The sequence below is a fragment of the Anthonomus grandis genome, chromosome 2 (assembly GCF_022605725.1).
Source record: "Anthonomus grandis grandis chromosome 2, icAntGran1.3, whole genome shotgun sequence".
Taxonomy (NCBI): domain Eukaryota; kingdom Metazoa; phylum Arthropoda; class Insecta; order Coleoptera; family Curculionidae; genus Anthonomus; species Anthonomus grandis.
The window spans coordinates 18,191,820-18,206,228 of NC_065547.1; the positions used below are offsets into that span (position 1 = coordinate 18,191,820).

Sequence of the window (14,409 nt, forward strand, 5' to 3'; positions counted from 1 at the left end):
TCCATGACCCAAATGCGACTAAATAATATATCTCTTCTTTCAATCGAAAAAGAGTATATAAAAGAAATGACAAAAAATGACAAATTTTATGACGAAGTTATAGACTTCTTTGCTAATATGAAAAACCGAAGAATTCCCTTAATTTTCAAACCAGAGTAGAGTCCACAGAAAAAAAATTTAAAAAAAACAACAAAAAAATAACTGATGTATAATGACTATAATGTATACATATATGTATGTACATTGTACATAATAAAGTATTATCTTATTCGCTTGGACATAAACATGTATATTATATTTTTATTTTAGAGTTTTAAAACCTATTCCTACTAAGTATTTGTTTGTGATATAAAGCAATAATAACCAAAGTTTTTTCCAAAGAGAAAATATGTTTTCCTTTTGTTCTATTCAGCATATAAAACCATAACATGGTTTTGGCTAGAACAGATTTTTTTATTTATAAAATATTTTTTGTACATAAATATGTATGTATGTATGTATGTATATAATATATTATTTTAAAGCTTATTTATACTATTTACATTATAAGCTACTTAACCAAAGTTTTTAACAAGGAAAATATTTTTACGTTTTTGTTATATTTTGTATATAAAACCATTACATGGTTTTGCTAGAGTCGAGTTTTTTTTTTATTTATAGAATAATTTTGTAAATATGTAAATATTATTTTTTATAAACTTTTAGAGCACATTCTGCTATCTGCAATATAAGCAACTACCCAAAGTTTTTACCAAGGCAAATATTTTTACGTTTTGTTTTATTATTGTATATAAAACCACTAATGGTTTCAGTTGTTGATAAAATTCTTCTTTTTATTTATTATCCTATTTTTCTAGTCCCATATAATATATACCTTATTTTTGTTTATTTCATAAACCATAGCCCTATTTCCTTATCCCTTCCTATTCCTGGGAAGAATTAACTCTCACCTCCGCGCTGCTTCTTGCTGGACAATAAAATATACTTTTAGGTCCAATATTAAATATAACTATTTTTTTGAAATCTGCTAATTTTGTATGAGCCAAAAAAAGTATGAATTGTTGACTGAGAAGAGTTTATTATATTTCTTGTTTTTAAAAAAAATATTTCAAAAATAATATATAAAAAGTACCTAATAATTAAATATTTAACAATATTAATTATGTATATATAATTATTATTACATTAGGATACCTAAAATAGGCAATATTAAAAGTAAAATCGAACACGACTTGTAAAACGATTTTCAAGACTAACTTTTAATGAGAATTGGATATAAAGTGGGCGTGGCCTTTTTTGGCGGCCTTTCTATCTGCACTTATCCTTTAGCCTCCCCTTTCCAAAAACTCACAAGCCGCCACTGATCTCTGTACATAAAACTACATTTTAAGTTATGTTACTTTTCCTTTCCTGTGAATCCTGAGGGAATCCGTGAAATGGTTTGTTCTTAAAAGAATAGTTTGGAACGCAGCAAGCATACATTGCTAAGCAATAAAAAAATTGGGCAAAAAAAAACACACAACACAAAGAATAATGTACGCCGGAACTCGGAACCGTAAACAATAAACAATCTCTTCATCTTCAAACACGAGATACATAAATAATAAATTATAGTCGGTCTCGTCTCGTAAATAATTGTCATGTACTATCTACGCGAAGCACTGATATCCACCACTAAATTCAAAGCAAACAAAAAAGTCTCCCTCTTCCCGGATGCCATATGCACAGCTTAACTACAAAACAGCTCTACAACTTTCTTATGAGAAAAGGTTTGCGTCGATCTAGTCGCGCAGCGTTTATGCCCCGCCTCTTGGGGTAAAAGAATTCTTTGGCGTCCGATCGGGTTGTCGGTTTTACCAATAAGCCGGGAACACATTGCTCTGACGTGTTGTGTTGCGATGTGTTGTGATGCATTATGATGTGACGGGTTGTAAACAGATTGTTCTGATGCATCATATTAGGTCTGACCAATGTCAGACGTTAATATTTTATATTTAATTGATGCAGTGACAGTATAGCGGTGTGTTGTTTGCGTTTGTTCACCATGAATTCAAGCTCATCAGATGAATTTGATGAAGAAATTGAAGAATGTGCTGTTGCTATTATTTGTTCTACAAAACCTAAGAAAAAAAAAATTTGGATTCACGAAATAAACGAAAATAGAGAATCATTTGGCGAATATCATACTTTAGTGAATCTACTTATTAAAGATGCAAATCGCTTCCATATGTACTTTAGGATGTCCAGGGATCAATTTGAAAGTTTACATGGAAAAATTGAAGAAAGAATAAAAAAAATTGATACCACTTTTCGAAGAGCGATCTGTACAAGAGAAAGATTAGCTGTATTTTTAAGGTAAATAACTTTTATTTCTAAATAAGTAATATTTTAGTAATATTTTACATAAATGGGGTAAATCCGTGTTCATACAGCGATGGAGAGTAGGAAGTACTCGTACCAGATTGTGGACAGCTGCTCTGAGTTGATAAATTAGTTGGATTTCGCAAAGGAGTAAGTTGCACGTAGGAAGTACTCGTACCAGATGACGGACAGTTGTTGTATTGAGTTGATAAATCAGTTGGACTATGCAAAGGAGTGGATTGCAGAGATGATGTTGACGTTGACTGATTATCTGTGGAGATTGTCACCGAGACGGGAAGGCTTTTTGCATCCAAATTCCTGATTTCTGCTTCAGATACCATTCGGCAAAACTCCATTCTAATATATGCCTGTTCCCTTTGTGGTAAGCGTTTCACTGTTTTGGCCATACTAAGGTAAAACATGTCTACCTCATCCAAATTAGAGGAAGGAGAATCTGAATTTATCTTATTGCGTCTCTCATTTCGTGCCTCGGCGTTTTGTTTCATGATACGCACCATTTCCTCTGTTGGATTCAGAGATATATCTTTGCTGGATAAACGGGCTTTTTTTTGCGAATATTTTGGATGGATCGGGGTACTGATAACTGGTGTGTCAGTGCTTGAATGTTGTGTCTGTGTCAAATTGTCTGCATTCAAGGTGATACTTTCTTGGAGCGTATTATTAATAACATCGTCACTGCCAGTGCTCTCGTCATCAATTACATTTGGTTGATCTTTTTGTGATTCTAGATTGCTTTTAGTTTGGCGACACTCTAGATGTGGTATTAAAAACGACATTTCTTGTTCATACTTCCAGGGAACCACTTTTGTTGTCTCTTGTCCACTCTTGGTCTGCCTTCGCTTTTTTGCGTTTAGGAATGCGTTTCTCAATTTAGTCCAAGTCTCTCGAACCGATGGCACTAAAAGAAAATACAAATTTAAATTAATTAAAAAGTTAAATTATTTATACATATACATACTATTAGGTGTATTTTTTCAAGGCGCACATAGGGATTTCCCAGTTAACTTTTCAACTATTTTATGCCCTGATCTAATAGAAGTAAATAACTGATGCTTGACATAGATACATTTTAGAGTCTCAAAATGCCATAAGCTATCAGTCATGCAAAAAAACAGAACAAAATTAGTGTTTTCTTACATCTCGGTATCTATATAAAAATGTTAAAAATTGATAGACGTCTGCAAATACGTGTGATAAAAAATTAATTGTTTTTAGAGAAATAATGCATTTTTAAGTCTTTTGTCATACTTTTTTGGTACCACAAACAAACTAAAGTAATTTGAAAGTAATTTATCTACTCCAAATTTTAGCAATGTCCTTCTATTACAACAGGGCCAAAATCGGGTCGAAAAATTAATATGGAAATCTCTATATAAAATGCAAATGTGATCATTTTGCTAACAGCAGGTTTTCTTTTCAGATTCTTAGCCACTGGCAATTCATTTCGATCTCTTGGCTTCAGTTATAAAATGGGATTTAGCACAGTTCGTGAAATTATCAAAGAAGTAGAAAAAGCCATAAAGGAACTTCTAGCATCAGAATTTTTACCAATACCCACAGAGCAACGATGGGAAGAAATAAGTGCAAGATATCAGTCTATGTGGAACTTTCCTAACTGTATAGGCGCTTTAGACGGAAAGCATATAAATATTCGCTGTCCTATTAATGGCGGATCAAATTATTATAACTACAAAGGTTGTAACTCAATTGTTCTGCTGGTGCTGGTAGATGCTAATTACCGATTCATAGCGATTGATGTGGGCTCATATCGTCGCAACAGCGATGGAGGAATTTTTGCCAAGTCTTCTCTGGGAATTTCGTTAGCTAATAATACACTGAATCTTCTAGCTGATAAGCCGCTTACACAAAACGGTGAAGCTTTACCTCATGTTATTGTGGGAGACGAAGCTTTCCCACTAAAATCGTATTTATTACGCCCCTATAGCCGGCGTTATGTAGCAGGAAATGAGCCAAATAAAATTTTTAACTATAGGCTTTCGCGGGCTAGGAGAGTAGTGGAAAATAGTTTTGGAATTCTTGCAGCACGATGGCGAATTTTTCTTAAGCACATGGAAATACAACCAGATTTTGTTGATGACATAGTATATGCCGCAATTTGTCTTCATAATATGTTATGCTGCAATAATGATTTTGAGCCAGAAGAAATATATCGTAACACCCTCGAATCGTGTTTTACATTAGTGCCACCCTTGGGTCAAAATTCTACTCAAGATGCTTTTCGCGTTCGGGACAAATTTAGAGATTATTTTCTATCAGATATTGGTAGTGTACCATGGCAATTAGAAACTGTACGACGTGGGCGTAACGTAATAATAAATTTAAAAAAATACAGTACCTATGTAACTATGTATGTATATAAAAATAAATAAAATAAATTAAAATAAGCTTACATGGGCTATTAATTTCCTTTGCTATCTCCTCCCATGCTTCTTGTCTCATACTTTGATTTCGGTAGTGTCTTGACTTGACGTTAAATAAACATTCATGATTTCTTACATTTTCAATTAGTTCAATTTCGTTCACCATCGCGGCCATCGCGCTACAACCTACGGCCGAAAACGTTCTGACGCTCTGACGGTGTCAAACAAAAATCTGGTTCACCCGCATTTTATCGCGACACGACAGGTCAGAACGCGTCAGAACGAACCGCATCAGATGAATGTGCACACTGCTCATTTAAATACACGCAAAATAAGCAGTATGATTCACATCATAACGCATCACAACACATCGCAACACAACACGTCAGAGCAATGTGTTCCCGGTTTTATTCGTTCAGTAGCAGTAGCGTGCGCTGATATTCTTATGTATTTTTGTTCGTTTTGTTTGATTTGATGATTTGCAGATGCTTTGTTACTTTGATTGCGAAATGAGTGATAGAAAATCGGGACACGTGTGTGCAGTGCCAAACTGTTCTATTAAAGGGTACAACTCAAAAAAGAAATTCTATCGTTTTCCCAAGGATCCTAATCGGTAAGTAAAGCCACCTACCAATTATTATACCTAAGAGCCGTTTTAAGACGAAAATTATCACAAAAATGTCGGAACATAATTTTATAAAGTACCTACAGAATATTCGATTGAGAAGGTATGGGCGAAAAAATTAGGCGTGAAAATATACGTACAATGGAAAACCTTTTGGCCCAAATCCTGACCCCAGTTTTTGATAGAGTTTAATAAATTCTTTTTTGTTGGAATATTCAAACATCCAAGAATTAAATGTTATTGATTTAAAATTCTTTCTTTTAATAAAAATAAGTTTCTGACATTGACAGGGATTTATGGTCGTATTCTATTAGCTAGAACGGATTTTACATTTCATATTATATATTCATGTTGTTTCAATAATAGAATAGACGCAAAGCGCTTTTAATTAAAAGAGGTTATGTACTGATTCGCAGATTAGACTTGCAAGCTGCGTAGAATTTTTATTATCTTATTTAGTTTTCTTTTTGTAATTCAGGCCAAAAAAATCCCTCTTAAATCCTGTTATGGCTATCTCGTCTCGTCTGTAGACGGCGCCGGTCATATTATGACATCTATAAAATTTGTCTACCTGATATTTAGAAGTTACCTTTATGGTACCTATTACGGACAAAATTGCCTATAATATTATATTTTCGGTATAACGGTCTACACAAAATTAATCAGCCCTCCCTAAAATTGTATCTAAAGAATATTTCGGAGTAATTTTTGATCCAACAAAAGATGTCGGTTTTTTGGATTTATTATGATAGTAAATAGGTTTTCATGAGGAATTGAAATCATACATATTGAGTAATTTAGAAATTAAAAACTTGGATAATAATAGGCATTTACAAAAATCTGTTTTATTAGCTATTTCGCGTCGAAATTTACAAGATGATATATTTATTGTAAACTTATATTTATTAATATTAATATAAAGCACCTAGGTACTTTTTACATGTTGAAAAATTAAAATTTGGCAACGAAACAACTATTGTTAGACAAAACGCAAAATTTATAGGATCTTTATTCATTCATTCTATTTTTACAGAGTCAGGATATGGGCAATGAAACCCAATCGTGAGGACCTATTGGAAAAACTTTCGGACTTATATAAAAGCTATCGGTTATGCGAAAATCATTTTGAAGAGAATATGTTTACAAATCACCTTCACATTCGATTGATAGCTACTGCAACGCCAACTCTATTTCCGTCTATTGAAGGCAGTTCTAAAACTGCAGTACATGATCATTCCTATAGTGCACCCCCCTTACTTTCTGCAAAAATACGAATTCTTGATGATAGAATAATAGTTCCAGCTGTTGCAGAAGATAAGGGGTCATTAATTCCAGCTGTTGCAGGAACTGACTCAGGTATTTACACTATTATTTTATAATATAGGTTTAATATACAGGGGTGCAGTGGCATGTCGTGAGGTTTGTGTTTGGAGGGGCGCCCTAGAAGTAAAACAGCAAATAGAAAAATAGGTAAAATTCCGCCGCAGGTGGCACGCCCAAAAACGTATATTTTTAACCTCCAAAAAAATTATTTATTGCTTATTTTTTATTCCAAAGTTTTGTTTTGTTTTATTATAAAATTTAAAACGAAATGAACGAATTTTTTTTGTTTCGATATTTATTTTTGGTGAAGTGGTACCTACTACACCTGAATAGACGGCACTAGTAGGTACCATCAAAAAATTATGTAAAAATTGGCTTTTTAAGATATTATGCGAATGAAATTTCAAATTTGGGTAAAACAAAAAAAATAGTGAACAGTTAAAAAAGGGGGTATGCACTCTTTTCCCCTCATCCCTTTTTTCTTGCAACGCCTATGCATATGAAATCTATTTTTTAGGATAAACTCATCAATTATCTAATTTTTCTGTCTCTTAAAAAAAAATTCAATTCATATTTTTGCTGCATTTAATTTATGGGAGCAAAATAAAGGGTATATTACTAACTGCCTTTCTCCACAATTCTCCACCCCAGAGATAAAAACGACTAATGTTTACATTATTCAAATTTCATATTATTATCGTATTCATCATCACCAATCGATAAAGAAACCTCTTTGTTGGGCTTTAAAAATTAATTTTTTGATATTATATTATAATTTCACAAAAATATGATAGGGTGTTTTTAATTTAACACTACATACAGTTTGTTTTAAGTTGAACAATAATAATTGATTTTTGTTTACTTGTTAAACTTTCTCTTCACTTTTTAATAAATAAATATGATATAAAACGGTATCATTTTGTTACTTCTCCTGGTGCATGTAAAAAAATCATTTAATACATTATACTAAAATTTACAAATTTAAGTATAATGTATTTTTTCAGCTAATCAAACAATTACAGTTAACACCGAGTTCGAAGCCGATGTTTCAATTGGTAGCAATCTTCCAAATGTTATTAGTCCTCCTCTGATGTCTCCAACATCTACCCAAACATCGATCAGTTTGAGTTCAGATACTCCGAGGAAGGTAAAATATAGGCATACTATTAAGTCATTAACGGCAGAAAATAAATATTTGCGACAAAGGGTTCAGGTACTTGAAAATCAATTGGAAAATAACTTAGATAATATATCTCTAGACCAATATATGTCTCTTATTTCTTGACATTTAAATTTTGCAAGTCGGAAGACACTGCTAAGTGTATTAATATGTAAGTAGCACAAGGGAATAAGAAAGCAAAGGGTAGACGTTATAGTATAAGATTTAACTTGAATGCTTGCCTATATATTTTTCTGGAGTTTACAAAAAATATTTAATGAAGAAATATTGTCTTCCCTCACCAAACACATTGCTACAGGAAATGAGAGCAGTTAAAATAGAACCAGGATTAGATAACCCTCAATTTTATAAATTATTGAAAGCAAAGATTGACAGTTTTCAAAAACAAAAGAAATATTGCATATTATGTTTCAACAAAATGTCCATTAAAGCTAATTTATTTTATGACGCAATCAAGACTATGTAATTGGGTTAGTCATAGATGACAAAATTGTCAGTGTAAATATTAAATAAATAGTGATTAGGTTTAAATTATAAATATTTCTATAACTAGTTAAGCTTATTGTTTTCTTAAAAAAGATAGAGACATCTGTAAAGATCTTTAAGCATGATTTAAAATAGGCAATAAAATGTATTAAAACTCTAAACTACGTAATTTTATTATGTACCTAACCTTATTCACACCTTTTTTTTATTAAATTCATTTGCGATATTGATTTAATCGAACATCGATATTACTGTTCTATTATTATGATCATTAATCATTCGGAAATAAAAGCAATCAAATATCTCGTTTATCCAGGTAAAACATTTATTTTCCTACCTATTGGATAGCTAATTTTATTGTAATATCTGTATTAGATAGTCTAGTATTAAAATAAAGCTCAAAAATTACCTACTACGGTACTGTCGGGCCGAAGCGAAACATTTTGCTCAAGTTCCAGGTTCCACCGGCTAAGAGAATCCGAATTAAATCGTCCGGACAAATAACCCGGCAATCGGCAATATCGTCGCGGGGCCTTGTGTAAATATTACTTTATCTATCCTTATTGTACTCATTTAGAAACATAAGAGACAATACAAGAACGCCCAAACTTTTTGTATTGCATTTTCGTATTGATATTTTGCATCGTTTAAAATACACTTGATTTATTACATACATAATTAGCTATTTTAGTTTTAACATCATGTAGAAATCCGTAAAAACGAAATGTCTAATGGGTTGCATAATGCATACCTTATATTCAAAAAACAGCTATAAAAAACGTTTATCGGACGGTCGAGCATCGATCCCGAAACATGGCATAATTTGCCGAACGGGCGAGACATCGAGCGGATGAAAAAACCGAATTTTCAATTCATCCGAATCAATATTGTCCGGATATTGAATTAATCCGGATTTTTACAACACTATGTTCCGCATGATACTAATACTCGAGAAGATAAACCCACGCGCATGAGATGAGCCTATCTCTCTCGTACGCCTGACGTCAGTCGATGACAAATTTCCCCAGGAACAGCTTTTAATACATGAACAGAGTTTTAATACATTTTAATATGACGTTTCGTTTTTGCTTTAGATGTTTGATGAAATTTAGGGTTAGGGCATGGTTTATTTCTTTTGTGTGTATTTTGTGTGACAAATATGGCAGAGTTTATTAAATTATAATAATTAAATTTTTTTTATCATGGTGTACTGTGCAGTTGTGGGTTGTTAAAGCGACAACAACAAAAAAAGTAAGGTAGTTTCGGATTGCCGATTCTTTAGATTTCCAAAGGACAAACAAGTTTGCCGACAATGGATTACAAAACCATTTTAATAACACGTCTACCCATAAGCAATTTAAAAAAATATAGATTATAGATACTTAAGAAAGTGAAATTAATTGGTTGTATGTCATCAATGGCATCATGCATTTTCTTTTGGCATTTACTGGTAACACTATTATTACCAACAACCAATGGGTACTCATATGTATACTTAGCGCACACAATTTTATGAAAGTTAATTGTCACAATAGGCTGTATATCAATCCTCTATTTTTGATTATTTTTTTTACAACATAATAAAATATGTACATATTATATCACTGATATTTTTCTGCAGAGGCATTCGTCTAAAGTAAAAAAAAGTTAAATAAAAACCACAAATCCTTTGTTTTGGCTATAAAGTATTATTAATTTATTATTAATTAACAAGCCTTCAGACGTTTCATATTGTGTATATTTATTTTCAAATTTAAATACCTTAAATAATAAAAATCGTTTTTTAAACCTTATCCAAAACCAAAATAGGCATTTATATTATATAAGGCTTTACTATCCTTGCACGTATCCACGAATCCTACATACTATTAAGGAAATATTTTACATACTATTATAATAATCATAGCATATTTCATATGACAAAATATAATAATACTTAATAAGTAATGTTAAATAAAAAAGGCTTTAAAATACTGCTTTTCCAACCGACAAACAGAATTTTTGTCATCGAGTGACGTCATGCGCAAAGTCACACGAAATTGCATCGCCAAGTGGGTTTATCTTGCCAGTAATAGTATCATGGCTGTTCCGTAGTTAAGCTGTGCCATATGCATCTCTACCTATCGATCAGTTCCTCAGTCTATTTCTTAGTGCCGGTGTACCCACGTCGCCGTTTTATGCGCTTAAATCGAATTCGGTGGTGTGCGTATTAAATTGGTTTTTTCAACTCCCAAAATGTCGTCTCCATTACGGAAGCGTTCCCGTGTGTCTTCTTCGGATCGGGGTATGCTTTCTGAGATTCTAAAATCGGTGAAATCTTTGGATGAAAGATTAAAAAGTGTCGAAAATGAAAGACGTTCAAGTTGTCGCAACCGTCGTTCCATGTCAAGGCGGCGTGATCGATCCCGGAGACTATCGCGTTTGAGTTCCAGTTCACGTGACAGCGGTAGTGGTTCGTTTTTCGAGATCGAGGAAAAGAAAGACGCATCGCGTCCGCCGACCTATTTTGCCTTCTTCTTCAGATTGGTCCCAATCGCAAGGTAGTTGTGAAAGGGAAAGGGAGGAGGGGAGAGGGGTGGCACAGCCTTCAAGTGCAAGGCAGGGAGAGAACGGTATTGGTGGTAGATGTACTTATTATTTACTTTTATTTTACAGATATTTATATGTAATGCTCTCATATCTTTGGGTCTCCAATGTTGGGGTTGCGTTTTTGTCAGTGAAGATCTTTGTCGCAAGCGATAACATACTCCTAACATAAAAATGTGTTTTAATACCTGGTCAGAGCCGTGCCCCAGTGACGGGGCGGTGATAAGGGCAGTGAGTTCTTTATCACCTAGGCAGTTGCATTTATGAATGCAAGCCTCAGTGACGGGGCAGAGTTGTTTTTATGACAGTGAGTCATTTGGAGTTTGAGGGAGATCCTTTAGCGCCTTTTTTATTAAAACAAAAAAAAATCGCCTTATTGAGGCGGGAACAGAAATCCAGTTGTTTTATTTGCATTTTTTCCAATTAGTCTATATTTCTTTTCAGATGTAGACTTTGTATCGGCGCGCGATTTGCAGCCTATTGCTGTAGATATAGAACAGGACAGTGACGCCCAGGTGTCTATTAACAAAGAGTTTCAAGCCTTGCTAGGAGATGAACATGTTTCTCCAACGCTGTTCCCGCCCTCGTTGCATGGTGATATCGCTAGTCGCTGGGATGTGATCCTGCGAAAAGGGATGGATTTAGAAAATCGTAAAACATTAATAGCAAAATATGCTCCGCCGCAAAATTGCCAAAATATTCTTCCTCCCAATCTTAAGACTGCGGTCCACCACGTGACAAAATCGGTTTCGAAGCGCGACAGTAGTTTCGTGGCCGGTGCAGTTTTCGCTGAAAGTAGCAACACTGGCTGCCATAATTACCCACTCCACCGTTCCCTTCTCCCTGATATATCGAATCTCGATTACCAGGGACGCAAGTCAACTGGTCTTACTTCTTGTTAGGTTTATTAACTACTTTTTATGTTATAAAGTTTTACATATGTACATACAGGGTGTTTCGGGAGGAAAAGGAAATATTTTGGGAACATGTTCAGAAGGTCAAAATAAGATAAATTAACTCATATGTTCTAATCCGATTCTCGACCGTTTCAGAAATAATCGGTTCTGAAGTTTATTTGTAAGATTGTTGGCCGTTTTGTTCAAACGTGGCATGAGGATTTTCATCTGACTACCGATGTTCATTGTGTCGGTTATTAATTCCATTGCGGGTAAAATAAGCTTCATCGCTAAATAAAATGTAATTATGTAGGTCTCGATTTTGTGGGATCCATTCACAAAATTGAACCCCTAAGCCAAAATCACCTTCTTGAAGATGTTGAACCGGTTGAATATGGATAGGCTTAAAACCGTTTTTCCTAAGTGTCTTCCAAACATCTACATGTGATACTAATCGAAGTTCTTTTGTAATCCGCCTCGTACTAACACTCGGGTTCTCTTCAGCCATATCCGCCTCTCGTTCAGAATTAATTCTTATGCTTGGAAACATTCCTGTTTCCTGAGCGTTTGCAAAAACTGTCTGAAAAACTTTTCGATTAGGAATTCTTCGATTTGGAAAACCACGTCGGTATTCATCAACAGAACGTAATGCGCTACCAATACAGAAACCATACACAAATAATACTCCCTATGGGTGAATGTGTGAGACATTACATAATGGAACCGTTTGCAACGAGGTTTCAGGCTAATCACGCGCAACTGGGATATACACTAAACTAGTTTCAAACCATTCCAAATATTGTGCTAGAACAAACCTAATGATTATATTGTATTATAATAATATGTTTGATTCTTCTGCTTTGTCTCTAAGTGGTATTCCTTTTGGATAAAGTGGATCAACTTCCGGTAAAAGGTAATGTTCATAAAAATATTTTAGTTTGGGCAACATTTTAACTCTCCAAAATGCTTCATTACGAGGAATCTTCAAGAAAAACGACTATTAAAAATTATAAGGCATAGCTATAATGAATAATGGTGATGTTTCATATTTTAAAAATCATAATACATTTTTCAAAAAAGAAATACATTATGTAGTATGTAGTTAAAGTAAGAGTTAAAATTATACCTTTATCGCAATATTATTGATCTTATAACATTTTTTTGAAATGTCCTCAACGAAAGTTAAATTTTAATACTGTTAAAATTACGGATTATCGGTTGAATGAGAACTTATTAATACAATGATTTACCTTCTATACAATTAATCCAAGAGGGCTTTATACTACAAAGAAACAGAATTTTCTTTTTGTAACTTGCAACTGTCCCTGAATTTGATAGTAATAGTTGTGGTTCCTTTTTAGATGTAAGGAACCATTTTCAATGATAGCAAATGTAAGTTTTTTTCTCTAATTCCCATTTCAGTACTAATTTTTGAAATTACAAATGGGCATTTAATTTTAATAATTTGAACGGAGACTCGTACTTAGAGATAAACCATTAAATGTTAAGCAGAACATGTATTTTATGTAAGATACATGTTCGCGCATTTTTCTCGACAGGTACGCAATTATCTTGACGAATAATATCCCGAACGCTGGATTGGCCGTGGAGGACCTTTGCTTTGGCCTGCGCGTGGTCCAGACTTAAACCCCATGGACTTCTGTATTTGGGGATATTTGAAATCAATTGTTTATGATAGTCCTATAATTAATAATCTAAATGAACTAAATATAAAAATTGTAAAATCTGTAAATATGTTAAAAATAATGAGGATCTTCTTTTTAAAATACGGCAGATATAAGAATTAACAAAAGTCGTAATATTTTTTTAAAAATAATCTTAGGTATTAATTTTATTTTATTTAGGATTGCATTGCTAAAAATCTAGTAAATTTAAGTCATTCACATATTATGAAAACCTAAAAGTGCGATTATGTTCTAAAAAAGTAAAAACTAACGCGACGAACGCCCTCTACCAAAAACGCGGAAACTGTATAAAACTCCAAGTCACCGGTCTCAAATAACTTTAAAATTGTATAATAAATAAAATCGGTTACATATTTCGCTCTTATTACGAGCATCTCTAGACCATATACTGGGACACCTTGTACACTTATTAATTACAAAAAAAGCATTATATTTATAGTTTAGGTGAAGTTACTTGGACAAGTATAAAAAGTAAAAAAGTTTAGCACGCGGCGGTTTCTTTATAGGGCATTGGCGTGCATATAACGTGTTGTTCTCTGGCTTAATATATATAGTAAAAATTTAGTTAAAAGTTATTTTACAACCAACAAAAACATTTATCAAGTCACGCAAAAGTCGTGGTTAGATTTAATGAAATATACACAGTTTTTTTTTAATTATTAAAAAAATTGTCAAAAGGTTGGGTGGTTTGTTGTTACATAGGTATAAAATAATGTCGTGGCCGTGCTGCAATAGAATATTGTTATACTTGCCTCCGCTGATATTTGTTTCGATAAGCCCAAAAATTTCCGCTGAACAATGAATTTTCATTGAAATGAAATTGAAAATGAAATTTTTGGGCTTA

General features: G+C 33.2%; 2 protein-coding genes across 3 annotated transcripts in view; both read right to left on the minus strand.

Moving 5' to 3' along the window:
- The window catches only part of LOC126750593 (WD repeat-containing protein 18), a 119,210-nt gene that overhangs the window by 70,663 nt on the left and 34,138 nt on the right, over positions 1-14,409 (minus strand). The window lies entirely within an intron of this gene.
- LOC126750595 (uncharacterized) lies at positions 864-5,167 on the minus strand. Its single transcript, XM_050460245.1, has 2 exons — positions 4,794-5,167; positions 864-3,280 (listed from the first exon to the last, which is right to left on the minus strand). Exons 1-2 carry the CDS (start codon positions 4,936-4,938, stop codon positions 2,400-2,402), a joined length of 1,026 nt encoding a protein of 341 aa, XP_050316202.1. The 5' UTR covers positions 4,939-5,167; the 3' UTR covers positions 864-2,399.

What these genes read in the sequence shown, in the direction of transcription:
- LOC126750595 (XM_050460245.1), bottom strand. Translation starts at nt 4,938, where the DNA reads ATGGCCGCGATGGTGAACGAAATTGAACTAATTGAAAATGTAAGAAAT. An exon ending in AAAGGAAATTAATAGCCCAT is followed by an intron (nt 3,281 to 4,793) that starts GTAAGCTTATTT and finishes ATTTTCTTTTAG; the next exon opens with TGCCATCGGTTCGAGAGACT.